Source organism: Lucilia cuprina, chromosome 6 (genome assembly GCF_022045245.1).
Source record: "Lucilia cuprina isolate Lc7/37 chromosome 6, ASM2204524v1, whole genome shotgun sequence".
Lineage (NCBI taxonomy): Eukaryota > Metazoa > Arthropoda > Insecta > Diptera > Calliphoridae > Lucilia > Lucilia cuprina.
This window is the reverse complement of record NC_060954.1, coordinates 62,154,335-62,179,942: the sequence shown is the minus strand read 5'-3', so window position 1 is coordinate 62,179,942 and position 25,608 is coordinate 62,154,335. Positions and strand designations below refer to the sequence as shown.

The 25,608-nt window shown below is 30.8% G+C and overlaps 6 protein-coding genes across 6 annotated transcripts; all 6 read left to right on the top strand.

Moving 5' to 3' along the window:
• The first annotated feature begins 374 nt into the window (after positions 1–374).
• On the top strand, positions 375–3,471 carry LOC111677261 (probable serine/threonine-protein kinase DDB_G0278845). The gene is made up of 5 exons (XM_023438356.2): positions 375–761; positions 1,351–1,433; positions 1,514–2,087; positions 2,636–2,994; positions 3,061–3,471. The coding sequence occupies exons 1-5, from the start codon at positions 536–538 to the stop codon at positions 3,151–3,153; spliced, it is 1,335 nt and encodes a 444-aa protein (XP_023294124.2). The 5' UTR covers positions 375–535; the 3' UTR covers positions 3,154–3,471.
• A 5,558-nt stretch (positions 3,472–9,029) lies between these two features.
• Positions 9,030–18,207, top strand: LOC111683731. The gene is made up of 3 exons (XM_046953703.1): positions 9,030–9,506; positions 16,300–16,674; positions 16,740–18,207. The coding sequence occupies exons 1-3, from the start codon at positions 9,502–9,504 to the stop codon at positions 18,139–18,141; spliced, it is 1,782 nt and encodes a 593-aa protein (XP_046809659.1). The 5' UTR covers positions 9,030–9,501; the 3' UTR covers positions 18,142–18,207.
• LOC111677274 (mitochondrial sodium/calcium exchanger protein-like) lies at positions 9,533–12,434 on the top strand. The gene is made up of 10 exons (XM_023438371.2): positions 9,533–9,700; positions 9,781–10,001; positions 10,058–10,386; positions 10,451–10,525; positions 10,604–10,639; positions 10,861–11,220; positions 11,294–11,412; positions 11,704–11,938; positions 12,000–12,067; positions 12,131–12,434. The coding sequence occupies exons 1-10, from the start codon at positions 9,647–9,649 to the stop codon at positions 12,350–12,352; spliced, it is 1,719 nt and encodes a 572-aa protein (XP_023294139.2). The 5' UTR covers positions 9,533–9,646; the 3' UTR covers positions 12,353–12,434.
• A 407-nt stretch (positions 18,208–18,614) lies between the features above and the next one.
• Positions 18,615–20,928, top strand: LOC111683728. Its single transcript, XM_023445830.2, has 3 exons — positions 18,615–18,969; positions 19,262–19,467; positions 19,524–20,928. Exons 1-3 carry the CDS (start codon positions 18,620–18,622, stop codon positions 20,882–20,884), a joined length of 1,917 nt encoding a protein of 638 aa, XP_023301598.2. The 5' UTR covers positions 18,615–18,619; the 3' UTR covers positions 20,885–20,928.
• Positions 20,929–21,259: 331 nt separating this feature from the next.
• LOC111683733 lies at positions 21,260–21,578 on the top strand. Its single transcript, XM_023445839.2, has one exon. It carries the CDS (start codon positions 21,260–21,262, stop codon positions 21,482–21,484), a length of 225 nt encoding a protein of 74 aa, XP_023301607.2. The 3' UTR covers positions 21,485–21,578.
• A 1,078-nt stretch (positions 21,579–22,656) lies between these two features.
• Positions 22,657–25,603, top strand: LOC111683737 (dolichyl-diphosphooligosaccharide--protein glycosyltransferase subunit 2). The gene is made up of 5 exons (XM_023445848.2): positions 22,657–22,817; positions 23,009–23,256; positions 23,325–24,365; positions 24,568–24,823; positions 24,886–25,603. Exons 1-5 carry the CDS (start codon positions 22,805–22,807, stop codon positions 25,284–25,286), a joined length of 1,959 nt encoding a protein of 652 aa, XP_023301616.2. The 5' UTR covers positions 22,657–22,804; the 3' UTR covers positions 25,287–25,603.
• The last annotated feature ends 5 nt before the right edge of the window (positions 25,604–25,608 follow it).

Below are 25,608 nucleotides of genomic sequence, written 5' to 3'. Positions count from 1 at the left end.
CTATAGACTAGACTATAGACTAGACTATAGACTAGACTATAGACTAGACTATAGACTAGACTATAGACTAGACTATAGACTAGACTATAGACTAGACTATAGACTCGTTTTTGCAAACACAGCTTCTAATTGGATGCTATAAAAAAGTTCTCACCTAAATTTATTTCCTCGAGTATAATTTCAATGTAGTTAAATTACTTTGCATTAATAAACCAAACTTATACATAAATAATTCACTCTATTTACTATATTTTATTTATGTATTTACTATCCTTCTTTTTTTGTGTAATTTTCTTTGTTCTTTTACTTTTGATCCTTCTTTCTTTTTAACCTTTTCTTTTTTTCTTTCTTTTTTTTGGTTGGTGTATATTCTATGTAATTTTTTTGTAGTCGTGAAAGCAAAAGAAAAAAACTTTTTTAAACAAATAAATCTAAGACTTTAATGTACAAAAGAAAGACCTAAACCCCGAAGACAAAATATTTAGAAGCAAAAACAAAACAGAAGAAAAAGAAGAATAATAATTGCGGTTTGAGAATGGCACCATTTAAATTAAAATTTCGCATGGGTAGTTCCCGTAGCACATCACAAGAACATGAACCAGATCCTCAGGTAAATGAGGCCTTATTAAATCATCAAACTTTTGGTGGCATTGGAGCAAGCTCATCAACCATAGATTCGGTGGATTGCAATAGTTTGGTCTCACTCAATACCAGTGAACGCAAACTATTGTTGCCCAACAAAAGCAACAATCTTAAAATGGGTAAGAGAAATACAATAAAAATTTAACAAGAAAAAATTAAATATAAAAAACAACTAAAATAACTTGTATTGATGTTTTCAATATCTGTGTGTGTGTGTTCGTGTGTGGTAGACAAAATGAAAAACACAACAAAATAAAATGCTTACATTTGCACAAAATTTCATTTTCGATTATATTCTGCTGCTTAATCTATCTCTATTCTTCTATCTATTTATTTATTCTAATGCATAGTAACATAATGCAGTTAAATAAATACATAGAAGAAAAAGAAGATATAATTTTATTTGCTAAAAGCCCTTAACCCCATTTCGTAATTTATTTATTTATTTATCTGTATGTATGAAAAAGATTCAAATTTCTAACACTTTCAATCTTTCAAACACACACCAACCAATAAACACATTCTAATCATCATCACCACCATCCTCGACACCTCATTAAATAAACAAATTGCAATTTCTCTGAAACACTCAATTTAAGCATGTCTACAAATTAAGCTGTACAAAAACAAAATAAGAACAAATTTAATAAGAAAAAAATAGATAAAATAATCCATTTTCTAAACATCAACAACATCATCATCTTACAGGGTTCATAAATCAAAATCAAGCCAAACAAGGAGAAAATATACCCAGTACACCACCCCCAACATATGAATGTGTTTTGGACGAGGTAAATTAAATTTGCTTGATAATAACAGTGCCAGTACCTCAATGTAAACAATTTTCCTTCTCTTTGCTTATGACACTTAGCAACGACAATTAGCCAACGCCACAGCTTCAAGGAATGATAATGATGATGTTAACGATCAATTAAACTCTTGTTTAGAGCAATTAAGTCTCAACGAATTACCCTGTACGGATCCAAATTGTCGCGAAAACTTTAATACGAATAATAATAACAACAACAACAACAACAATAACAACGAAACACTTAACACGAATCAATTACAACAGCAACAACAACAACAACTTCAAAACGAACAACAACCACACGAAGATCTTATTAACGATCCGAACGATACAACATTAAATAACGTTGAAAATCCGGCTAACGAAGACGATCGCAAAGAATCAATAGATTCTCAAGAATTTTTACTCGGTGAAAATATGACAGATTCATCATCAGATCAGGAGCGAGAACAACTTGAGAATAGTTGTTCGGGCAATTGTCAACAGTATAGTTCGGATGGTCAACAATACAATACAGATTGTCAACAGTATAATAATGATGGTACGGCATCGTGTTCGGGTGGTCAGGGTGAGAGGAATCAAAGCGGTGATTTCTATGATCCTTTAATGAATCACAGTATATATTGTAATGATGGTGAGTTTAATGGTAAATTATGAAATACTTAATACTTTAAACATTTTTATGACAATTACATTTGTTCCTTTTTAGGATATTTATCTATTTTATCATAATCAAATCTACTATATTTACGAAAAAAGCTCAGACTATAGTTTACACTATAATTAGATTATTCATACTATAGTTTACATTTTAGTCCAGACTAACTTCCACACTAACTTGACTTAGTCCATAAGTTCACTTTTGTCCACACTTTATTTTAGAACAAACTCCACACTAATTTGGACTATAATCCACTCAATAGTTCAGTTTGTAGTCCGCAATACAGTTGAAACTATAATTTAGAATAAAATTTAAAACTATAGCTTATATTATAGACTAACGTTGAAACTGTAGTTTATACTACAGTTCAAATAAAAGCTAGCTAGACTATAGTCCAGACTATTGACCAAACTATTGACCAGACTATAGTTCAGGTTAAAGTACATATTATATAGTTCGAGCTGCTTTAAAATGAATTTATTTCCTCAAAGCAATTAATAGTTCTCAATCTTATCCCACAGCATCCCATTACGATGAGGATTATCAAAATCAAATGTGTGATCATGATGGAAATTCGGGCGAATGTACCAACGAATGCGGTAATGAATGCTCCAACGAAAATCACTGGGATGATAATCAACAGTCAAGTTCACAGCACAATTTGCAATATGAAAATTGTGGCGAACAGCAGCAACATCAACAGTATTATCAACAGCATCAGCAGCAGGAACTATCACAGACACCGGAAATAATAAGTAATAAATCGTCAAAAGAAATCTACAAGGACTTGGCCAAGGAATGGGGTATAACGTGTAAAATGTCAGACGGATGTCGTTGCATGGAATGTCAAAGTCATTATTTCGATTGTGAATACGATGATGTAAGTAAATGGATAGTGATTGTAACTATTAACACTAAATTTCACATTCTCCTCATTTCTTTATAGAATGAACATCAAAAGACCGATGGTGGTTTGGGGGCAGGAACACCCATGTTTTTGACAGAAGTCATGCATGGTTCGGCCTGTAATATATTGTAAAACGAATGCAAACACCCACCCACACAGAATATTTATTCTCACATAAATTTTTTTGGAAGAAATTTTTGTTCTTCAAAACACTGGCTAAAATTACAAATGATAGAATCATATTTTTTAGCTTAAAATCTTAATTAAAAACAAAAACAATTATATATATTTAAATATATTTAGATATGCACAAACTGGCATAGAATCAAGTATTACAACAAAAAAAAATAGTTTCAAATTTACAAAAAAAAAAAAATCAAGCAAAAAGTTTAAATGAACAAAAAAAACTCAAAAATAAAACGTTTTAAAAATCCCAATTTTTCGTGATTTAAAAAAAATAACATTTTTAAATAAAAAAAATTGGCTCTAGATTTTTTTGTGCCAAAAAAATATAAAAATACGATAAAAAACTTTTTGAATACAAAATTCTCAGTTCAATTTTAGTTTTTATCTCATGATGAATTAGTCTGAAAACAACAAATATTTGATCCAGGTATTAAACAGTTTCAAATATCAATTCTAGTAAAAAAATAGAAAAAAATATATCACTAGTACTCGTACTGAAATTTAAATATACCCTCGTATTCGGAACCTTAAGACAATGGTTAAACTTAAAATAAATAAAATAAACAAATTTTTTCATATAAAAATGTTCAATATTTTAATTAAACATTGTCTTTTGGTTCAGATAATGCTGATTATTAACATTTTAATAACTTTAAAAAGAAATTTAGAAATCCTTAATTTAATAATAAACATCCCAGCTGATGCAGAGAACTGATACTTTTAATAGTTAAAACACTTTTTAAACTTTTGTTGAATTATTCATATATTATTGTAATTTATTTTATTATTTAATTTTATTTCATTTTATTTGCTTTACACATATAACTAAATGTCAGAGTAGTTTTTAAAAACAAATTTCAATTTGAAAAATTGTCACTTCTTAAAAAAACAAAAAAAAAATATATTATATAATTAATGAACTTTAAAAAGCCTTAAAAAAATACATACATAAATGTTTCACTTCATAATCATATTAAACAATTTTCGTTTTACATTAATTAATGTGTACATATATATTTTTCTACTTTATAATCATTATTACATTAGAATCTGAATTAAAACCAAGAAAAAATGAAAATAGAGTTAAAAAATATAATGGTATTAAATGAAATTAAAAAAATATCAAGTGTATTATTCCTATTAACTGCAGGATAAAACGATAATTCGAAATTGGGCTTTTGATTGCAGAGTTTTCCCGTTTTTCGTAAGTATTGTTGCCTTAAATGATTTCAAAATTAAATTGAATAATATATATAAAAATGAATAATGATTGATTTTATACTAACCAAACAAAATTGTTCATTATATCAATGAAATTTTTCATATATTTAAAGACTAACATATGACTAACCTGTTTTATTAACTCAATGAACGAATTTTCTCTCAGTGTAGTTTATAAAAGAAAAAAAAAGACGTTTATTTTTCAATATCATACGTTTTCAAAGAAACAAAATTGTTCATTATATCAATGAAATTTTTCATATATTTAAAGCATATCATATGATGAACATGTTTCATTAACTAAATAAACGAATTTTCTTTCAGTGTATAGTAGAAAAGAAAAAACACGTTTATATTTTTCAATATCATCCGTTTTCAAAGTAAGTGCGGATAGTTGTTGAATCAACAACAAAAACACGACGTTATTAAACAAAACATAATCAGTACGACAAAAGAGCGTTGTTTCATTTACAACTATGCCTTGTCAAAATGACAACGGTGGTTGTTAAAATAATAAATGCGTGTTATGTAAATTGTATAAAAATACCTTGTCAAAATTCTTACAAATGTAATAAGCAACGGATTGTATCAATTTCGGTACTTTTCTAGCGTTTTTTCCCTCTGTGTAGTACCAATGAACACCCAGGAAAAATATTATAATAACTTGCACGAACTAACATTATTTGGAAAGGAGTCCTTATTTTTTACACAAATGGAATAATTATGTTATTTTTGTTTGGAAACTATTAGCGATGGTGGAAGGTGTATCTTGAACTCTCTCTGTGTAGTACCATTTACTTCTACTTATCTAAAAACTTACTTCTCAATTACTACTACCCAGCAAAAAAAATATCCAAAGAAGCGAAATAGAAGTAGAATTTTAGAAAAAGACCTGAAAAAGTGATGATTTTAACACAGGCTTGTCATAGGAGGGATGTGTTTTTTTTATTTGATTCCAAATTCACTACATCTGAAGTCATTCTCAGGAAGTAATTTTTATGTTCTTTTTTTGGAAAATATTAGGAAGTGATTTGACTTAAATAAATTAAACGCATTTATAAATAAAATGGGTTTAATTTAAAAAATTAGAACAAAAAATATACCTTCAATTTTAAATAAAATTGGATTCTTTTAGCTTCTTTGGAAGTCAATAAACATCACTTCGACAGAAGGTAAACAAATTCACTTAGTGCTACTTTTGAAGTAGCACTTAACGATCGTGGAAGGTACTACTTCAACTTCCTATTTGTAAGCGAGTGTAGTAATTTTATATCTTCAATATCAACTTCGTGTTAAAATATTAAATCAAAATTCTATTTTGAAAGTAGATTTTTAACCCCTTAGCTGGTAATAAAAGTTTTTGCTGTGCAACTAATTGAATTTATTAGAATTAGGTACTTTTAAGAGAGACTAAGACTCTCTTCTATTATATTGGAACATTTTAAATGGTATTAACTTTCTTGCAAACTAGCCGAGATCCAATCAGTTTTACACGAGAACCCTCCACACTTTACATACATATATCCTAAAGAAAATCTACCTTGGAACCATTTCACATTTATTTAATTTTAATTTAAATATTTAACAAAAACAATTCACCACTTACACTCACTTGGTTTCAATATCAGTATTTCCATGACCCTTTTAGGGCATATTTTTAAGAAAGGGAAAATCTAATACACTTAGTTAGACATGAATGGACAATATTTTAATCAAGGTATCAATGCTTTCTTCGTTCGTTCGTTCATTCATTCATTCATTTAATTTGAACTTACAATCAACCAAATGCCATTTAGAAATTGCGTGCTACTGGAAAAAAAAAACATAAACAGGAAATAGAAAAGTAAAAGTTTCATTTAAGAAATTGTATTTGATTTAACAACCACCCATGGTGCAAAATTAAAGGTATGAGTTTCTTAAAATGGCACAACAAATAAGAATGTTGAAGCATGAACACGTTTTAACGTGTGCGTTGATGGCGACGGGAAGATGTTAGGACTGACCTACTTGACTAAATATATATTAAACGGCTGAAAACATATTGTAGGTGGCATTGAACTAATTTACTAGTTTTATTATTAATTGTTCCATTTTCTAAATTTGTTTAATAATAAGATTTATTGAATATAGAAAATGCATGGGCGGCGCCATAAATAAAAGGAACAATACAAATGTTATAAATAAAATATATACACATGAAATTTGTTGTATAAATTCAAAAATAAGATCATCAGCATTGATATATTCTTTTCTGTGTCTATATAACATTATAAAAATTAAAAGCTATCCCGATATATATATTAATTTTTCTAACTTCAAAGTATCATAGTGTTAACCTTAACACACAACTCACGTAAGATATAAAACTAGTAAGTGGCATGGTAGAGATTCACTTGGCACCGATGAACATAAAAAGAAACAATTTGAAATTAAACGTAATTCGATTACGTGTTCTAAAGGGCAACAATGAAAGCGTTCTTTAAAATTAAATTATTATCACTTTTTTCCGTACGAAACCTTTTAAGCATTAATTTGTAAATTAAATTCAAACTTATCAAAAAGGTAACGAAGCTACAAAGTCAAAAAACAAAACTAAGAATAAAAAAAAATTAAGAAAAAAACAAAAAGCAACAAAAATTTTAACGTCAGAATTTACAAATTGCTTGTTGGCATGTAATTATTTCCATTTCTCTACTTATATTCCTTTGAACATTCATGTGAATTTGTGAATGTTGGATTTGCCCATCATTTTGCACAAAGTACATTTCACATACATTACAGAGAATGTGTGTAAGGACTACTATTCTTCAGGAACAGAAAATATTCGATGTAAAGTCGTTCGTCAACTAACTTGAGTTATTACTTTTAAAAGTCATTAATCAAATCGAATCAATTCTGTTTAAAATATTTAGCCTTTTATTCAATAACTCCCACAATTCTGACATTGCAATATTACATGGATTTTCATGGAATGCCATAATAAACATTATATAATTTCGCGTTTTACTAAATTTTCTTAAAAGTAAAGTTTTAAATATTTCTCTATATCCGTGAAAAAGGTTTATTTAATACCTATAAGTCTGAATTATTTCCTTACCCTCCATAAAATATCAGGGAGTGTAAGCTAAAACCAAAGAAAAAAATGCAGGTGATTTTAACGTTCAGAGTATATCGTAACACTGTGTAGACATGAAAGATCGTAAATTTCATAAACTTTAACAATTGCAACGTCTATAAAAATAGTAGTGATGGTAGTTTGGAAAAAACTAACAAGAATGTTTAAAATATCCGGGTAAAAGTTTGCTAATTACAAAGAGATATATGTATGTGATTACACTGAAAAATATTTTAACGTATTGTCAAAACTATTTTGAAGTTTATTTTTTTTAAATAATTACGTATAGACCTAGACCCTATCCTCGATATTTTAACGGGCAATCAGTTAACAATCATGACATTAAATTTTACTGGATAGAGGAAAGGAAAAAATTTTTTTCTTCTAAGTCTATGATCTTGCGAATCGATCTCTATGTGATTATTGAATGAAATAAGTTGTATTTTATGAAATGTGAATTTCATTGATCTTTCTTAATGAAGCAATGTTCACCATTTCACTATAGACTAGACTATGGACTAGAATATAGACTAGACTAAAGACTACACTATGGACTAGACTATAGAGTATACTATAGAATAACTATTGACTAGACAATAGACTAGACTATAGACTATACTATTGACTGGAATATAGACTATAGACTGGACTATTAACTAGACTATAGACTAGACTATAGACTAGACTATAGACTAGACTAGACTATAGACTAGACTAGACTATAGACTAGACTAGACTATAGACTAGACTATAGACTAGACTATAGACTAGACTATAGACTAGACTATAGACTAGACTATAGACTAGACTATAGACTAGACTATAGACTAGACTATAGACTAGACTAAAAACTGGACTGAACCATTAACTAGATACAAATTTTTAAAAATTACACTCACAAATCCTTAAAGTGTAAAATTCCTTAGAGGTGAGAATATAAAACTTATCGATAAAAACGTTTGTAAAATCTAAACGTCAACTTTACAAATTCCTAACATTTTTTTATTTACTACTGATATGACAAATGTTTTATTGCAAAATGTTTCGAAAAATAAATACAATGAAACCACAATTGTAACGTAATAGAAATACCATCACTATTTGGTTTGTATTTTCTTTGTTTTAATTCCTTTACTCATATATTATATTTAGAGTTGGAATTTTTAGAATATAAAAAAGAACTCTCTGTAATACACATACATATGGAGACAGTGTTCGGCACAGGGAGATTTATATAGGGTCTAAATCCTCACTATACATATAAAAGTTGTTGGGTACTTTTTTACTTTATATTTTTGTGCTTAATAGTCCATAGACAGATCCATAAATTAGTTAATATACCGAACAATAAACTAGTAATTATCTAGTCTGCCGATCACTGCTTTAATGCGAAGGAATATGTGTGTAAAAAATCAAAAATATTTACTACGTACCAGCCAACTAGTTAGTGTTTAAGTTAAACAATAATATTTAGTTGTTACAAACACTTCAAGCGATTAAGTACACAGGGTAAACATTGAAAAAGAAAATAACAATTGTTTACTCGATTTATTTAGCATAATTTATTCAATTCAAACTTAAAGCATTGAGACGCATTGAAACGCATACATACATATGTTAAAGAGGAGAAATAAATGTTCAATTATTAAATGAAAGAGACATAAACACAATGACAACTAAAAATTTGTATATGGCGCCTAGGAATTCAGGCTACTTCCGGTTAAAAACGGAAATTAATATTTACACTTGATTTTACACTTAAAACAAATGGTTGGAATTAGTGATTAAAAATGTGCAGAAAAAAGAAAGTAAAAGTGAAAATAACATAAGAAACAATAAATCAAATTGAAGATAACTAAATAAATAATGTTTTTTGGGGGTTTGAAGTGGCAAATAATTAATTATAAAAAAAGTAAAAATTGTTAAATACATTAAAGGAAATAAAACGGAACGGAAACATGGGGTATGTAGAAAAATATACATAATTGAAATAAAACTCATAATTCATAATTCAGTTTGAAAATAAAAATTAATTTGGAAAAAAGGAAGAAAACATAATTGTGAAGAAAATTTATTAAAAAAAAAATAGAAAACAAAATAAAAATGAATACCTCTAAAAGGCTCTACATTGAAGAATTCTCCAAATTTCGTAATTTTGTAAGTAAATGAACAAGTGTGTTTTTGTTTTTGGTTGGAAAATAAAAAGAAAGCTGTGATCTTTATTTGTGCTGTTTCAGTTAAGCTGCTCAAGTGTCCAAGATATTGAGTATGAATATCGCTGTGAATATGTGCGTAATACCGCAGAATGCCAAGATAAAGCTTATTTCTTTAATTATATTGACATCTTATATTGCTCCTTGAATCCCACCAGTGATGCTCAACTTTATGCGTATTTGATTCTATTCATATGTCTGTGTTTTATAATGTTTATCATTCTTGGAAGCACTGCCGATAGATTGTAGGTTTTTGGCCATCTGTTTTTCTTATGATATTACTTTTGGTTTTCTATTTAAGTTTCTGTCCTTCTTTGGAAATGCTGTCGAAAGTAATGGGTTTAAGTGAGCATTTGGCTGGTGTTACTCTGCTGGCTTTTGGTAATGGTTCACCAGATCTTTTCACAAGTTTGGCCAGTATAGATGATCCCACAACTACCTTGTACTCAAATCTTCTTAGTGCTGCTATTTATGTCACTACCTTCGTGGGTGGTGTAATTTGTATTATACGCCCCTTCCATATAAGTGGCAGTAATCTTTTGCGTGATACTACATTCTTCATATTGGGTACTTTATATATTGATTATGCTATAGAAAGTGATAATTATGTTACACGTTTAGAGGCATTTTGTAAGTGATGATTAAACCAGATTGATTTGAAATTGTTTCTAGAAAGATCTTCCTAAAATTTTAGGCATTATATCAATATATCTTGCTTATTTGGTGGTTATACTATTAGATCAATATTTATTGAAACGTCGTGTTAACAGTAAGTTTAAATCTTAAAAGTTTTACAAATTACGTAATAATAATTTTTAAAATCTCCTTAAATCTAAACCTTTTATAGAAATGGAAAAACTAATGCTTAAAGGAACAATGTCGGGTAATTTAAAATAAACTAAGGGGCCTGTTAGACTTCCTTTTAGAGTGAAAGTAAAATTATTATTAATTTAAATAGAATTCATTCTGAAAAATTTATTGTTTCCCTATTTTATGATATAGAATAGAAAAAATAATTCCTCTTTAGATCAGAATACTGTAACAGACTCCTTTATGAAAATATTAAACAAATAATAATAATTATCTTCCTTTTAAAATATTCAGTAGTCGAATTTAAAAATTACACCACTTTACGCCAAGAAGCTAGTATAGATATTTTAGCTCGAGGTTCCAGGGTCATTATAAATATCGACGCTACAAGAGAATCATTTTTTGGTTATGATGTCAGTCGCAATAAACATTTATTTGAACAATTGTGGCAAACCCTCAATCCCATAGACCCCGAAGAATGGTCGAAAGCTGGTTGGTTTGGAAAGAGTTTAATTTGTCTCAAGGCACCCATGAACTTTATATTAACTCTATTCATACCCATAGTCAACTATGAGGAAGAGAGACATGGTTGGTCCAAACTTTTGAACTGTGTACAAATAGTTATTTTGCCTTTTACCACATTTCTTATAATTTGTAAGTTTTTATATTGAATTGAATTTTACATTGAATTATTTATTTTATAGAATAGAATTGTTTTTTTTTTAAGTTGAATTCCAAACCTGGCTGGGATTTCCTATATGTTGCCATACTCTGATTTTAACCCTTCCTCTGGCAGTTATAGCTTTTGTTTCTTCACGCACAGATAAGGCACCATATTTTCATGTGGTATGTAACAAGCTTTATTATACCCTACACCACTTTGAAGCAGAGTATATAATAAAAATCATATTCTGAGGCCTTTGTACAAAGATGGGGACATATATTTGTTGCCCCCGTATACAACAAATCATTAAAATATTTCAAGATTAAGGCACAAAAGAACATAAAGGCTTTATTATTAAAAAATCTATATTTTAAACATACTCATTGGTGTAGGGTATCTCTTAATAAGCCTTGCCCGTTTATACATTTTTAATTGTTTTAACATTGCATTATGTTTTTTTAAACTTCTCAAAGTGTATTGCTTTCCTTTCCGCTTATGGTTCGATATTCGTTATATATTCCTGTGCCTCGGAAACTGTTGAAGTTTTATATGTCTTGGGCTTGGTAATGAATTGTAGTAACTCCTTTTTGGGTTGTACGTTATTAGCATGGGGTAATGGCGTTGGAGATTTGATATCAAATGCCGCTTTAGCTCTTCATGGTTATCAGAAAATGGCTTTTGCGGCTTGTTATGGTGGACCATTTTTTAGTAAGTAATTTTACACATATCTCTTTTCGGTTTTATATATTAAAACATATTACCCTTTTAGATACATTACTCAGTTTGGGTCTAGTTTTAGTGATCAAAACTTTAAGAAGTGAAACTGGTCATGTGCATGTATGTGTTGGTATTTGATGTTCGGTTAATTCTGTTATTTTAAGTTTTCTTTATCAACAATAGATACCTGGTGGCCCTTTGGGTGAAAATTGTTTTATATTTATGGTTATTATACTCTTTTGTACCTTGATGTGGTCAATGACCACTAATTTTTATGTTCGCCGCTCTGTGGGCATATTCAGTATTCTGATGTATACTTTGTTTTTCTTATACACGTTGCTGGGTGAATTGGAGGTAATACAAACATATGCGGAAGTCAGTGAATATGGTCTTGATGATTTTTAAACTGGTTTGTTCTTCTGTTAAATAATTATAATTTTGCATTTTAAAATAAATGTTATATTCTGTGTTACGCGATGAAAAAATACTTTTTTATCTATTTATCTTGGGCATTCAAATCCAAATTTGCTCTTTTTAAGATCGTCCTCTCTGAGGACGAGTTTTCTAATACATATTTTTAAGTTGCTTGAATAATTTGGATAAAGCAGCTTATCATAAAAAACATTAAGATAGTGTGAACATTAGATCCAAAAAGTATCGGGTCTTTTGAGCGCTCACTTTCTATAGTATTGGATGGGTATCGACAACACATTTTCCTCATTAATTGACTAGAACTCCAATAACTAAGTTTGGTTAGCCACTCAAAACTCCCTAATAGATCATAGACTTTTAATTACCTAACAAAATAGGTTAGCATTAGTATCTCTAGATAAACATTCCAGACTAATATATCTTCTATGACTCTATAATGTTAGATACTAACTAATTAAATAAATGCAAATAACTACAAAAGGAAACAACGATAACAAGTATTTATAGTTGGTTCAATGTCAAATTAAATCTTTATGTTTTTTATAAAAAGAAATAAAAGTTGACCTTGATATTTTTATACAAATCTACTAAAGAAATAAGTGAAACTGGTTAAAAAAAGGAATACATGTCAATGTCAAAAACCCATACACACACACTTTTATAAATTTGAAAACACCCTGCAGTTCATGGTACTTATACAGGATTCTTTTTGGCAAACTTATAAGTAGCTATATGATTTCAAAAGTTTCAATAGCTGAGGGCCACATTTAAAATGTACACTCCCTAAAATTTATAAATTGGCACCTGCTAACTTCGAAATCTTTTTGTATAAAATTATAACTTTCGGGACTATTAAGTTTCTTAACCACCAGATGGCTTCGAAATCTTATGTTTATAATTAAAACTTTTGAAACTATTACATTTCTTAGATTGGACTTGACAAGTAAATAACAATAAAATACTACCCTTACAACTGCCTGGATATTAAAACACCTATACATATAAATAACACTAAAAACAGTCTAAGTTTGAAATCCTTTCTAACATCTACTTTTTTTTACTATTTCTCATTTCTTTTTTATACCACTACTTTGGGGTCAACCATGAAATGTTTTTTCTAATAGCTTTTTAGTACAACAACCCATGTTTTTTTTTCCTTTAATACATGAAGGAGGAGTAAAAACCTGATGAATTGTTTGTTTCTTTTATTGTGTATAGCCTACAGAACAGGATACACTCACTGTACAATTGGTAGAGGTCTACAGACCACTAAATTGAAATGCTCAATGAAGATTCAATCAAGTGGAACTGAAAAAAAACAAAAAATGACAGAATTTATTTACTTTGGATTAAATAGTAAATTGTGTAATTGCCATGATGTGGCAACTATTTTATTCAGTGACAAGTTGACTTGTCTTAAATAGGGTATCTTAAAGTTATTACAGCCATTCAATTTGTGGTGATTTTTCTTTGGACATGTATAATATTAGAAAATGAAAATGGTTTCATTTTGCAATATTCATTGCGTGCCACGCGAATATTTAATTAAGCGGCTTTTCTTACGTTCTATTTGTGGTAAAAATGAGTAAAAAGAAGGAAATTTGATTTGTATTTTTTTAAGTTGTTTATTTCATTTATAGTGATTTCTTATGTTTATGCCCATTTTAAGCACAAGAGCTGGAGTAATAAATAAAACTATAAATGGAAAATGTATTTTTGGGATCGCTAGTTTTTGACATGCAAATCGTAAAACCAGAAATAAGTTTTTTTCTCTAATGAATACAAGGTCAAAAATTATTATTAATTGAAAACAGTTTTATTAAATTCCAATAAAAATGAACGAAATGAATTAATGAGCCATGGAAGCTTGTAAATATTTTTAGAATTAAATTAAAACATGGGTTACAATTAATGCATGTAAAATGCTAAAACATTTTTATACAATAGCATTTTAAGTTGCTATAACACGAGGATGGCAAAGTAATTTATAATTAATCCTATTGTCCCTTTTAGAACTATTTTTCTTTTAGATCTTGTAATATTCCAACGGAAGCTTATGCTTCATCTTCATTTTGAATTTGTAATCGAAACTTGATTGGGATGGACAACAACTTTAAAAAAATTACTTTATGAACTATAACAAAAAGACGCTTCAAATTTTGTAGAAGTAACATTAGTCTGAATATTAATAGTTTGGACAAAAATGGGTGGTGCAGATAAAGTGGGAGTGGCACTTCTCATATAAAGTAAATACAAGAATCTGCATATCTTGAACACCTCAACAGTTAATCTGTTCAAACTCTGTGCGAGTATCATAATGAATATTTTTGACATACAAGGATTATAAGTTGGGGGGGGGGGGGTCGTTTCACCTTCCACATAAAGTACAAATTTAAAAACGTAAGACTATAACAGCGAGAGTTCCCAAATTTTTTATGGACAACTTTGACTTCCATCTGAAAACAACCCCCGGGGGCATGTTACCTTGGTGAAGCCTCCACCTTGGTGTTATTGCAATCACGGGGAGTGAAGAGGTGGCCAATAGCTCTAGTCTGGCCGGGACTAAAAAATTGGTTACAGTCTACTCCCTGGTTTAGTCCTTGTATAGATTGAAAAGAGGTCAGACCAGAGCACCGCATAATCTGGAACTACGGGTGGCCAATTGTCCGCAGGACTATGTCCTGACTGGTCAGTTGGTTGAGGTTCCTTCGGAATCCACGTAATGGCTGTGATTTAAATCCAAATTCACGGGAAGAGTAAGTGGCGGTTAAAATACTGATGTAAGGTAAAGTCAATATTTCGGGATAAGTTCGGTGCTGTTGCGAAAACAACAGATACCCCATCGACAAAGAAACTGGCCCTGAGTCTACTAGTCTATATCTTTTACACTACTACTACTACTATAGTAGTGTAAAAGATATAATTAAGCACCTTGATATTGTACACTATTATGACAAGACAATTATGTTAAATATCCTGCATATCCTTAAACGTAGACATTAAAGGTATTTAAATATATAAACAGCAAAACTAAAAACATTTTTTTTGCTGTAAACAATTCTGCGAAGTAAACAACTACAAATCATAACACGTCGTTTAGCATTCGATTAAAAGACAAAAAAAAAAACAAGTTGAATATTTTACTTGTAGACACAATAACAATTTAAATTGTTTACAAAGTTGTGCTAAGCAACATCACAACAACTAATAAAAAATTCCATTACTAGTAGTTATTGTAATGTAATACCGATGAAGGAGCAACGTCTATGATATTATACACTATAGGTTGTTTGAATAAAGGAAAAAAGTCTGAAATAAAGGAATTATCTGAGAACTAGTCTTGTGACTAGAATATGTTCTAATTCACCTACTCCAATTTAGCTAGATAATATATAGAACACATAGTGTATTCTAAAATTTCATTAAAAGTCTGTGATATTCAAATATTACGCAGTGTTCTAGTTTGAAAATATGTACTACCAATATAAGTACATACATATGTATAAATATAGGTTCATAGGTCCTTAGATTACTAAGCCAACATGTTATTATGTGTACCTAATACGAAATATGGATGGATGAATGAAGGCATGTCGACATGTCTGTCTGTTTGTCGTCTTTCATTTTGAAAGTTCCTAAATGAATTTACATTATAGGAAAACATGCAAAAAATTCCTTTATAATGAAGGGAATACAACTAATAATGTATTATGTATGTATTACTATGTGATTTGTTACTTTTAGAAAAAATGGCAAGAAATGTTGAAGAACTTAAAGTGAAGAAAGCGTTAGTAACGTTTACTAATAAATTATTTGTTAGTTGTTCTTGAACTTTAGGAAAAGTTAGACGTGGTCGTGGTAACACAACTTAACTTTGTAAAAATTTATTTCTTCTTTTTTTCTTATTGTATTTATTACAGATTTAACTTTGACAGTGATCGTTTGTCGTTTTCCGAACCAGATTTGCCAGCATCTCTGAAACATTCAGATCGTTTTATTATTAAACATCCACACGAATATATCACAGTAGATGAATTGAAGTTTTATAGAAGACGAAAACCACCAGAACATTTAACAAAAAGCAATATATGCTTGACGGATTTTAAGAATGATTCAGTGCTTCCTTTTAGTCCTTTAAAGTCGGAATATAGAAAAAGTTATCTTGACTTGGCACCACCGATTAGAACGCTGTCGCTAAGAAAAGCTACTTCGTTGCGTTTGGAAGGTTTAATGCCCTTGAATAGATCAGAACATCAGGATCGTTATCTGTGGTTTACGCCAGAAGACTATAAAAGGTAAGTTGCTGTTAAATACCTACATATAACTTTTTATCTTCTTACAATTTTTTACATTATATTAGTTCTCGTTCATATCCTATGAAAAAACCTGAAAGTTTACATTTTACTGGTGGTTTTGATATGGAGCCCGAATATCGTTCATCCTATGTTATGTATCCCATGGTGGATCGTGCCACCAAGATTTTGCCAAGAGAAATGTTTAGTTTACAATCTCCTGTTAAAACAAATAAAACATTGGAAAAATCATCGGTTGATGTGGAATTAATTCAAAAAGTAAATGAAGATAAAGTGAAACGTGAAAAAGCCAGTGATTTGCAACAAGAGTGTCATTTGCAAAGAAGAGCCATCACTGATGAAAGCCATTTTAATGTTACACCCTCCGAATATCAAAGGCAATTTGTACCACAACTCATTGAGAAAGCTCACTCAATACCTCAAATGAGTCACATTAAAATGCAGGGTGATTTTCATACCATACCCGAATATCAAGACAGTTTTAAGATGTATGCCAATTATTCAAAGCCCATGCCCATCATAAAGAATGATAATTTACTCATGTCGGGTTCAGAAATTCAAATAAATCCCAATGAAAATTCCAAAACTATGCCGGAGTATCGCGAAAAATTTCATGATTTACCCAAAGAAACGGTAAAAGAGAAATCTTTGAAAACCGAAGACCATTTAAGACCAAATGGAGAATTTTCAAAAGATGTGCCAGAATATTTTGAGAGCTTCCGTGATCCCCAAGTTAAACAATTGCCCGAAAAGGGTAAATGCCGTGAACCTTACCTGCATTTGAAAGGAAAACTCGAATTTAATCCAGAATATAGAAATACCTATTTAAACTTTCCGCGCTCTAGACCGATAGTACCAAAACCTACATCCACTTTCCGTTTGCCCACCTCTAATACCACCACTACCACAAACTCTTCCCGCAATCGATCTTCTGTTTCACCACGCAAATATGAAGGAGCTTCAAACTCAACACCCAGTATTGTAGAACCGGAAACTGATATAACAATAACACCCGAATACCGTAGAGCCTGTTATAATTACCAAATACGCGAAAGATCGCCCAAACAAAAAGCCGTTATAGAGACTCCAATGCCCAAAGATGGCAAGAAATTTCATCGCAAATCGGTTTCACCGCAATATCAAAAAACCAACACTGCCATAAATCGTCAGCGCCGACCACTGATTTCGGAGTCACCTCAATCATCTTCACCAGGCCTGGAAAACATCGGACAGCAATACAAACAACAAAAGACACCCAAGTTTGGTCGACGTGCTACTGGGTCGGTTTTAAAGAATGCTGAAAATTGTCGTGCAAACACTTCGATAATTGAGGGAAATCCCAAGTACACAATGACACAGCGTAAAGATGCCCTTAATTCGGAAAATATACACGATTCATTTGTTGTTTTGGAAAATAACCCCTTTAAACGTTCCCACTGGATGAAATAGTATTAAGTCTAACAAATTTCAAATATTAAATACAATAAAAACTAAATATAAACATAGAGAAACTTATTTAACTTCTAATAATATTTTTACCTTGATTCGTGGAAAGATAAATATTTTTCTAATAGGCCAATAACGTCGAAAGGTGAATTTTTCTAAAAATCAACTCATGACGAATGCAAAAACATAATTATACGATAAACAAAAAAAGTATAAACAAAAAGTCAAGAAATATAAACAAATAAATTTGTAAATAATACCTTCGAACAGGTACTTTATTATCTTATCAGTTGTGGTAATGAGAGAGACTAAAAAATGTATTACCTCCATAAGGTGTGCTTTTCACAACTGACTCATGTCGGTAGTAAATTAGTTCTTTTTAGAATTTCGTAAACCTAACATGGCATTTAAAACGGTATAGTAAAAAGAATATAATAAAAGTTAAACAAAATTTTAATTTTTAAGTAAACCTAAAGACATTATGGACCCAGAACATGCCTGTAGTCCACCACATCATATATTAGGCTTAACGATACGATCGCGTACCCGCATTTATGTTTCGTATATCTTGCCAAACGTGCTCGAGTTGCTTGTTTATATTGTACAAATTGTGGCGGATTGTGCTGTGAGTTATCAACATTTTAAATCACATCAAACGGATTTTGGTTGGGGCACTCTAAGCTTGATATTGCTACCGCCTGTCGTGACCTGTGTTTTAGTTTTAAGTTCTAAAGCTCAATGGATTAAACCAAAACAAAATGGTACTCAAGTGAAATTTGTTTGTATGCAACTTTTGCAGATGGTTTTATTTCCATTCTTTGTGATTTATCGGTAAGTTTGAAGGGCAATTTTCAATGTTGCCATTATGAAAAGATAAGAAATATATTAAATGCCCATTAACTTGGTTCGACTTACATTCATTATTAATCACTTACAACGGAAATCGGTGTTTTTTATGTATTATACGAGGGCTGTACGAGAAATATAAAACTAAAAGTAATACTCTTTATAATTTTTATAAGTTATATTATTAAAGTCGATAATATTTTAATTGAAAATGCGAAAGGTTGCATTAAAAAAATTCGGAACAAGTTATTTTTTGTAATCTTTTGAACCGTTACAGCTCTGCAAAACTTGTATTTTGGTCTATAGAAGCCTTATTTCACGATGATGATGACGAGGCACGTATGGAGTGTTTAGAAAAGGCTGAAGAATGCTCAACATGTGAGCTATATCGTTTAGTGCAGGCCTATGGCCAGTCGGCACCTCAAATAATACTCCAGCTTTATCATATGTTAACACAAGATCTATTTAGAAACTTTCAAACCAGTAAGTTGAATTTCTTTAAAAAAGTAATAAATTGAAAACACGCTTTATCATTACAGCAAATGTTCAGGCAATCAGTTTAGTATTCTCTGCCATAGATTTGGCCTCAATTACCGCCACCTATCAACGTTTCGAAAGTCAACGACAAGTGGGACGTCATTATCCCTGGTCAACGGACGAACAAAAACAAGAAAGTCGTTTAAAACTTCAGAAAAATAAATGTTTACAAGAGGAGTGTATACGCAAGAAACGAGATTCGGAACGTACGCTTAATAAATTTCCTGCATCGGAAAAAATTATGGAAAATTTTAAGGCCCGAAATCAAGATAATGTTGCAGATAATGCTCGTATATATGTTAACAGTCAAAATATGGCTGAAAGTCAAGAAAGTTTAGTACAAGTCTCAGAACCTATTAGTCATAGCGTACAGGTACATGGCTATGATGAGTTAGACAATGATGCGGGTGATGAGCAAACTGCATTATTGGCAACCCATCTAACAGATGACGATAAAATCAAAACGAAACCACTATTGAAAGTAAATTCTCAAGAAACCCTAAACAACATCGAGGAATTTGATCAAGTGCCAAATACTCCACCACCCTTACCACCAAAATCTACTAGATTTGATGATACAACTGATGGTCCACAACTACGAAGCCAAACATCTACACAAAGTAGCAATGAGGCCAATAAAAGACGTTCTAGAGCCTTTTCCCATTTGGAAACTTTAAAGGACATGTTACTTATAAATGCTCAGCTTTATATCAAGGAAAATGTACCTAGACCACCTAAAATGCTCATCAAAAGAGTAGAAGATTCTAATAACCCCGGCAAAACGCCACCTCAGTCGCCACAAGATGTAGTGGACTTTTTCTTGCCACGTCCCACAAAGGTGGTGAATGGCATACAACAGGATGACTTTGCTGCTAAATCTATAGCATTTTTTGGTTGGATAGCATTTGTTATTATGCGTATGCTTTCGCTGTCAGCTTTTTGTGTCTTCTTTCCAAAAGCTTTTCTAATTATAATGGGTGTACATTATCTTATCATGTTGGCTGCCTTGTATTTGGAATCACGTTTCCAGGGAAAACTTAACAGAACTATATTTTACTTTTTGCTGGCCTATGTTTATCTATATATTTTACTTGAATTTCGGGTAAAATTCAAACATATACGCGTCTGGTTTGTATGTTATTTTTTGCTTTCGATGGCTGAAAATCTAACCATGACCATGATATGGTACGCTCGAGAAGAATTTGAATCTTGGTGGTTTGGTTTCATATTCGAGGGCATTATCTATAGTGGTATATTATTTGTGGCTACTATAATTGTTTATTATTTTATATTAAAACCGAAAGATGTTATACTTTTGGTAGAAGACGAGAATGCGACTGCAACTACGACAAACAATAATTAATAGTTAGAAACGAATATTTATTACCATGGTAGTATTAACAATTAATAAATAAACTTTTACATGGCAATAGTTTTACAAAGATAAAAATTATATTTTTATTTGAAAAATATATTTAGCAAATTTTATTTCTATATTGTCTACATATAAAGAACAATGTGCGAACGCAATATTTTTAGTGAAATGAAGGACAATTATAAAAGACCTAAACTGAAAAAACCTACAGGTAAAAACAATCATACATATTCGATATGTCAAAAACTTACAAGAACTAATATATAGCCTATTGTAATATTTGTAGCCACACGTAGTCGCCGCTTTGAGCAATTTCTTTGGCAGGAACTTTACGATGAGTATATACGCCACAATGAACGTTTAATGAATCCACAAATTGAAAAATCAAATAGCGAATACTATGAGGAGTTTTGTAAAGACATGCCTCCGGTGGATGAGGCTGCCAAGGAAGCTGTTATAAATCGTTATCCTTTGTATTGTACCACTGCCATTACACTCTGGAATCATACGGGCGATATAACGAAAGATTTCAAAAAGCGTTATTCTATAACACGTCCCGTTGAAGATCAAACTGAACAGTTTGGTTGAAAATTAAATTTTTGAGATTTGATTATATGTATTTGGAACCAAATAAATTATAATGATTTCATTTTAAAATTTATTTTTGCAATTTTTAGAATCCAATATGATCAAAATATATTTCAAACCCAAATCGGAATAGTATTTTATATATTTAAAATTGTCTTAATAAGTTAAAAGAATTTTTAAATTCTCTAAAATAGGATATTTAAACAGTTTTCTAGAAAAACATCTGGCACTCACCAGTCGAAACTTATCACTACTTCACAAATTATTCGATTTCCATTACCAAAATTTTAAAAAGATTATAAATTAAAATAAATCGCACTTACCTATGTAAATCATATGTAGACTTCCCTTTCTTAACTGCATACAACGTATATGTATGTATGTGGATTTTTAAGAGTGCGACCCATTGGCAGGCGATTTTACACAATAAATGCATGGCGGAAGTTCAGGCTACTTTGGCCAAATTTGCAAAGTCAACAATTATTAGAAATAATGTCGAACAAACAACGAAAACACACCGAAATTATTATACTTCTTTAATTTAACACAATTTTGTAGATTATTTCATATTTTACCAACTAATAAAGATTAAAAACAAGAATTACATTGCAGCACCACAAGATAGCCATTTGTTATTTTTGTGACATTTGTATTTTTATAAAATAGCACAAATTATACACTTAACATTTAGATAACACGAATTAAATTATTGCCTTGTATTAATTTACAACATTTTAATTTAATAACACTTGTTTTATTATTTATTTAAAACACTTTACCAACAATTGAATTACTTCGAAAAAAAAGCATTTTCTTTTATGACAACAAAGTACCGTTAATCAAAACAAGGTTGCCAAAATCTTAATAGAACATAATAAATGTTATCAATTCAAAGTGAATGCTGGCAGCAGTTGTAATAATAAACACAGCTTTTCATGTAGCCAGATTTTGCAATTAATACCTTAATTAATCTAAACGTTTTTTTGTTTTTATTGCTTTGAAATACATTGAAAAATAATAGAAATTACTTTTTGATCAATTTTTATCGAAAATAAATATTAGGCCTCTATAAAGTGATGAGCAAAACCAACACTTTTTAACTAATAATTAATAATTAATTTAATAATTTCCTTTATATCAAAAAATATTTTACAATCTGGCATTTCTAACAGCCGCTGACGTGTCTGTCATATTGCGACCGCTGAAAAAGAACTATTTGTGGTGAAAAATTAAGAAATTCTATATATTTTCTTAATTTTACTTAAATAAATTTAGTAAAACTAATAATATTCCAACTATTAATAAAAGTATTAAATAAAAATGAATAAATTAGGTAAGTGTAAATAAATAAAGTTGGAAACAGATAAACAAAATGAAAAGCCGGTCTATACCATACAGTGAAAAAATGCCGGTGTGTTTCGGAAAAAAGGCGTCACTTGATGAAGAAAACGAAAAAATTAATAATTTTTATCACATTTGAGTGCAGCGAAATTCTTATTAATAGTTTTTTATATTATTTTACAGTTTTGTCACTTTTAGTGGCCATTAGCTTGAGTTTAAGTTTATCCACCAGCCAAGCTGCCCGTACTGTGGAAAACCATTTAACTGCTCAAGATCTACAACGTTTTCAGTCGGTATTTGTCTCAGCATTAGGGTCCAACGATTTACAATCCCTCTATTACGCTGTGCTAAATATTGAACCTACAAGCGCCGATGAGAAAAAACAATTATGTCAAAAGCTCAACAAATTGCACGAGGAATCTAAATTGAATGTAAGTAAATGTTGCTAAACCTTGTAGGAGACATTTGTTAATATCAAAGTTGTTGTTTCCATTTAAAGGAATTTGAAAAAGACTTTTACTTGGTGGGTGCCAGCAGAATTTTAAAATGCACTGAAAAATTACCCGGCGAACAACTGTCTAAAATTTATGCCGCCTTCAAGACACCAGCTGCTTCATCTCAGGAAATCTTTTACCGTGTGGCTACCCATAAATATCTCGGTGTACAAATAGAAGAAGCCACCGTAGCAAAAATTGTCAAAAACTTGCAAGAACTTTTGAAGAAGGATGATACCCTTTCGAACTTGGGTTATGCTTTTAGTGTGGCCACTGAATTGGGACCTTCGGCTGCCTTTATTGCTGATCGCATTGAAGATGCTATAGTACAAGCTGATGAGGTTGATGGCAAACTTTTGCAATTTGAGGGTGGTTTAAGTATTACCGCATTGATTATTAATGGTGCCTTTAAAACAGCCAAAACTTTTGACAAGGCTTTACCCGTAAGCCCCGAACAAACTGTCAAATTTGCCAGCTATTTCCTTTCTAGACGTTCTGTACAAACTGCCAAAGGTGCTCATGTTCTAATTGAAGCTTTGAAAACACTTTCTACCTCATCTAACAAAATTGCTCCCATTTGCGTTCAATTAATTGGCAATGGTCAATTAATTGCTGATTCTCCACGTCTTACAGTGGCCGTAGTTGATCTCCTGGGCAAACCTCTGTCGCCCGCACCTCAAACAGTTTTCGCCAAGATCTCTTTGAAGAAGGATAATTCTGTTTTGGCCGAAAAAGTGGCTTTCACTTCCAAGTCATCTGATAAAACAACTTATGAAGCTGATCTTTCTTCATACAAACCTGCTCGTGCTCTTTATGTTGCTGATATTTCTGTCGACTCTGCTTACACTCAAAAATTAAATTTCAAAGTTTTAGGCAAAGTCAAGGTACAACAGTTGGAAATTGGCGTTGGTGAATTGGATGCTAGTTCTGCGGTGAAAAAACAAAATGTAGCCTATCCCAATAAACTTAAGGAACAATTATCTGCCGATAATACACAAAAAGTTCTTTTGAAAACCACTTTGGTTGAAGAAAGTCAAGCTACTAAGGTTAGTAATTGATTTTTAAATTATTGGACGTCTGTCCTACATTCAGAATCACCATTATCAAATTTTATAAAATAAAAAGTCAATACTATTCTTTCAAAGATCTTAAATATATATTTAAGTACATTTCATATCTTTCAAACCCATTCTTATTAGGAAAGTATGTTCCAATCAAAATTATTTATATTTTACTGTTTTCTTTTAGCCCATTTCTGTACACCAAGCCTTTGTACGCTTCTACAACAAGGAAAATGATGAAGAAATCATTTATGTAGCGGAACAGGACAGCAGCAAGGCCTATAAATTTGACATGGATGTTGGAGCTAGAGCTGGTGATTTCAAATACAAGAGTGGTCTCTATGAAATGTATTTAATTGTGGGAGATTCCTCCATTTCCAACTCGTTCCAATGGCTAGTAGCAGAAATTGAAATCAAATTCCCCGCAAATAACCCTGCTGGAGGTAAGAAAGCTTTTAAATTCTACTGCATAAATGTAATTCTAATTTTCGTGTTAACTGCACAGGTGCCAAAAAGCAACCCGTACGTTCACCTCTACCCGAAATTGAGCATCAATTCCGTGTGCCCGATAAGCGTCCATCCCGCATAGTTTCAGATGTTTTCACCGGTCTCTGTTTGACTCCTTTGGTTCTATTGTTGGTGTTCTGGTCGAAGTTGGGCATTAATATTGGAAATTTTACTTTGCACCCCAGCACCATTGGTTTCCATCTTGGTTTTGGTGGCATATTAGTGTTGTTCACTGTCTTTTGGTTGAAATTAAACATGTTCCAAACATTGCGTCTACTCATACCAATTGCCATTTTCACATTCCTTTGCGGCAACCGTTTATTAAGACGTCTATACGCCCAGCGTATTGCTAAGAATCCATCGTCAGCATCATCATCTGGTGCAGCAGCAACATCATAAACACATGTGTGTGCATTTCTTTATTTCTCTTAATGTGACTAAATTTAAGTTAATAAAAGCGAAAGAAACAAGAAATTGAAAGATATAACGATTTGAGAGAAAGAATTCGTTGTAAATTAAACATTTTATTTATGTTTTTTCATTGTAATGCAACAAAAATGAATTATCTTTTTTTTAATTCGTTTTTAGTCTTACTTTTTTGTACGTGATTTTTGCAAACAAATTTTCCTCTCTAAACTATATTTAAACTTTTCTGCTTATGAAGGTTTACTACGTATGTGAAACAAACAACAAAATAAATTTATTTAGAAATTTAATTTAA

Coding starts and splice junctions, on each gene's coding strand:
- LOC111683731 (XM_046953703.1), top strand. Junction 16,675..16,739: donor ACGCCAGAAGACTATAAAAG/GTAAGTTGCTGT, acceptor ACATTATATTAG/TTCTCGTTCATATCCTATGA.
- LOC111683737 (XM_023445848.2), top strand. Junction 23,257..23,324: donor ACGAGGAATCTAAATTGAAT/GTAAGTAAATGT, acceptor TTCCATTTAAAG/GAATTTGAAAAAGACTTTTA. Junction 24,366..24,567: donor AAGAAAGTCAAGCTACTAAG/GTTAGTAATTGA, acceptor GTTTTCTTTTAG/CCCATTTCTGTACACCAAGC.
- LOC111683733 (XM_023445839.2), top strand. CDS start 21,260: ATGAATCCACAAATTGAAAAATCAAATAGCGAATACTATGAGGAGTTT.
- LOC111677274 (XM_023438371.2), top strand. CDS start 9,647: ATGAATACCTCTAAAAGGCTCTACATTGAAGAATTCTCCAAATTTCGT. Junction 10,640..10,860: donor GCTTAAAGGAACAATGTCGG/GTAATTTAAAAT, acceptor TAAAATATTCAG/TAGTCGAATTTAAAAATTAC. Junction 12,068..12,130: donor GTGAAACTGGTCATGTGCAT/GTATGTGTTGGT, acceptor TATCAACAATAG/ATACCTGGTGGCCCTTTGGG.
- LOC111677261 (XM_023438356.2), top strand. CDS start 536: ATGGCACCATTTAAATTAAAATTTCGCATGGGTAGTTCCCGTAGCACA. Junction 762..1,350: donor AAGCAACAATCTTAAAATGG/GTAAGAGAAATA, acceptor ATCATCTTACAG/GGTTCATAAATCAAAATCAA. Junction 1,434..1,513: donor ATGAATGTGTTTTGGACGAG/GTAAATTAAATT, acceptor TATGACACTTAG/CAACGACAATTAGCCAACGC.
- LOC111683728 (XM_023445830.2), top strand. CDS start 18,620: ATGGACCCAGAACATGCCTGTAGTCCACCACATCATATATTAGGCTTA. Junction 18,970..19,261: donor CCATTCTTTGTGATTTATCG/GTAAGTTTGAAG, acceptor GAACCGTTACAG/CTCTGCAAAACTTGTATTTT. Junction 19,468..19,523: donor ATTTAGAAACTTTCAAACCA/GTAAGTTGAATT, acceptor TTATCATTACAG/CAAATGTTCAGGCAATCAGT.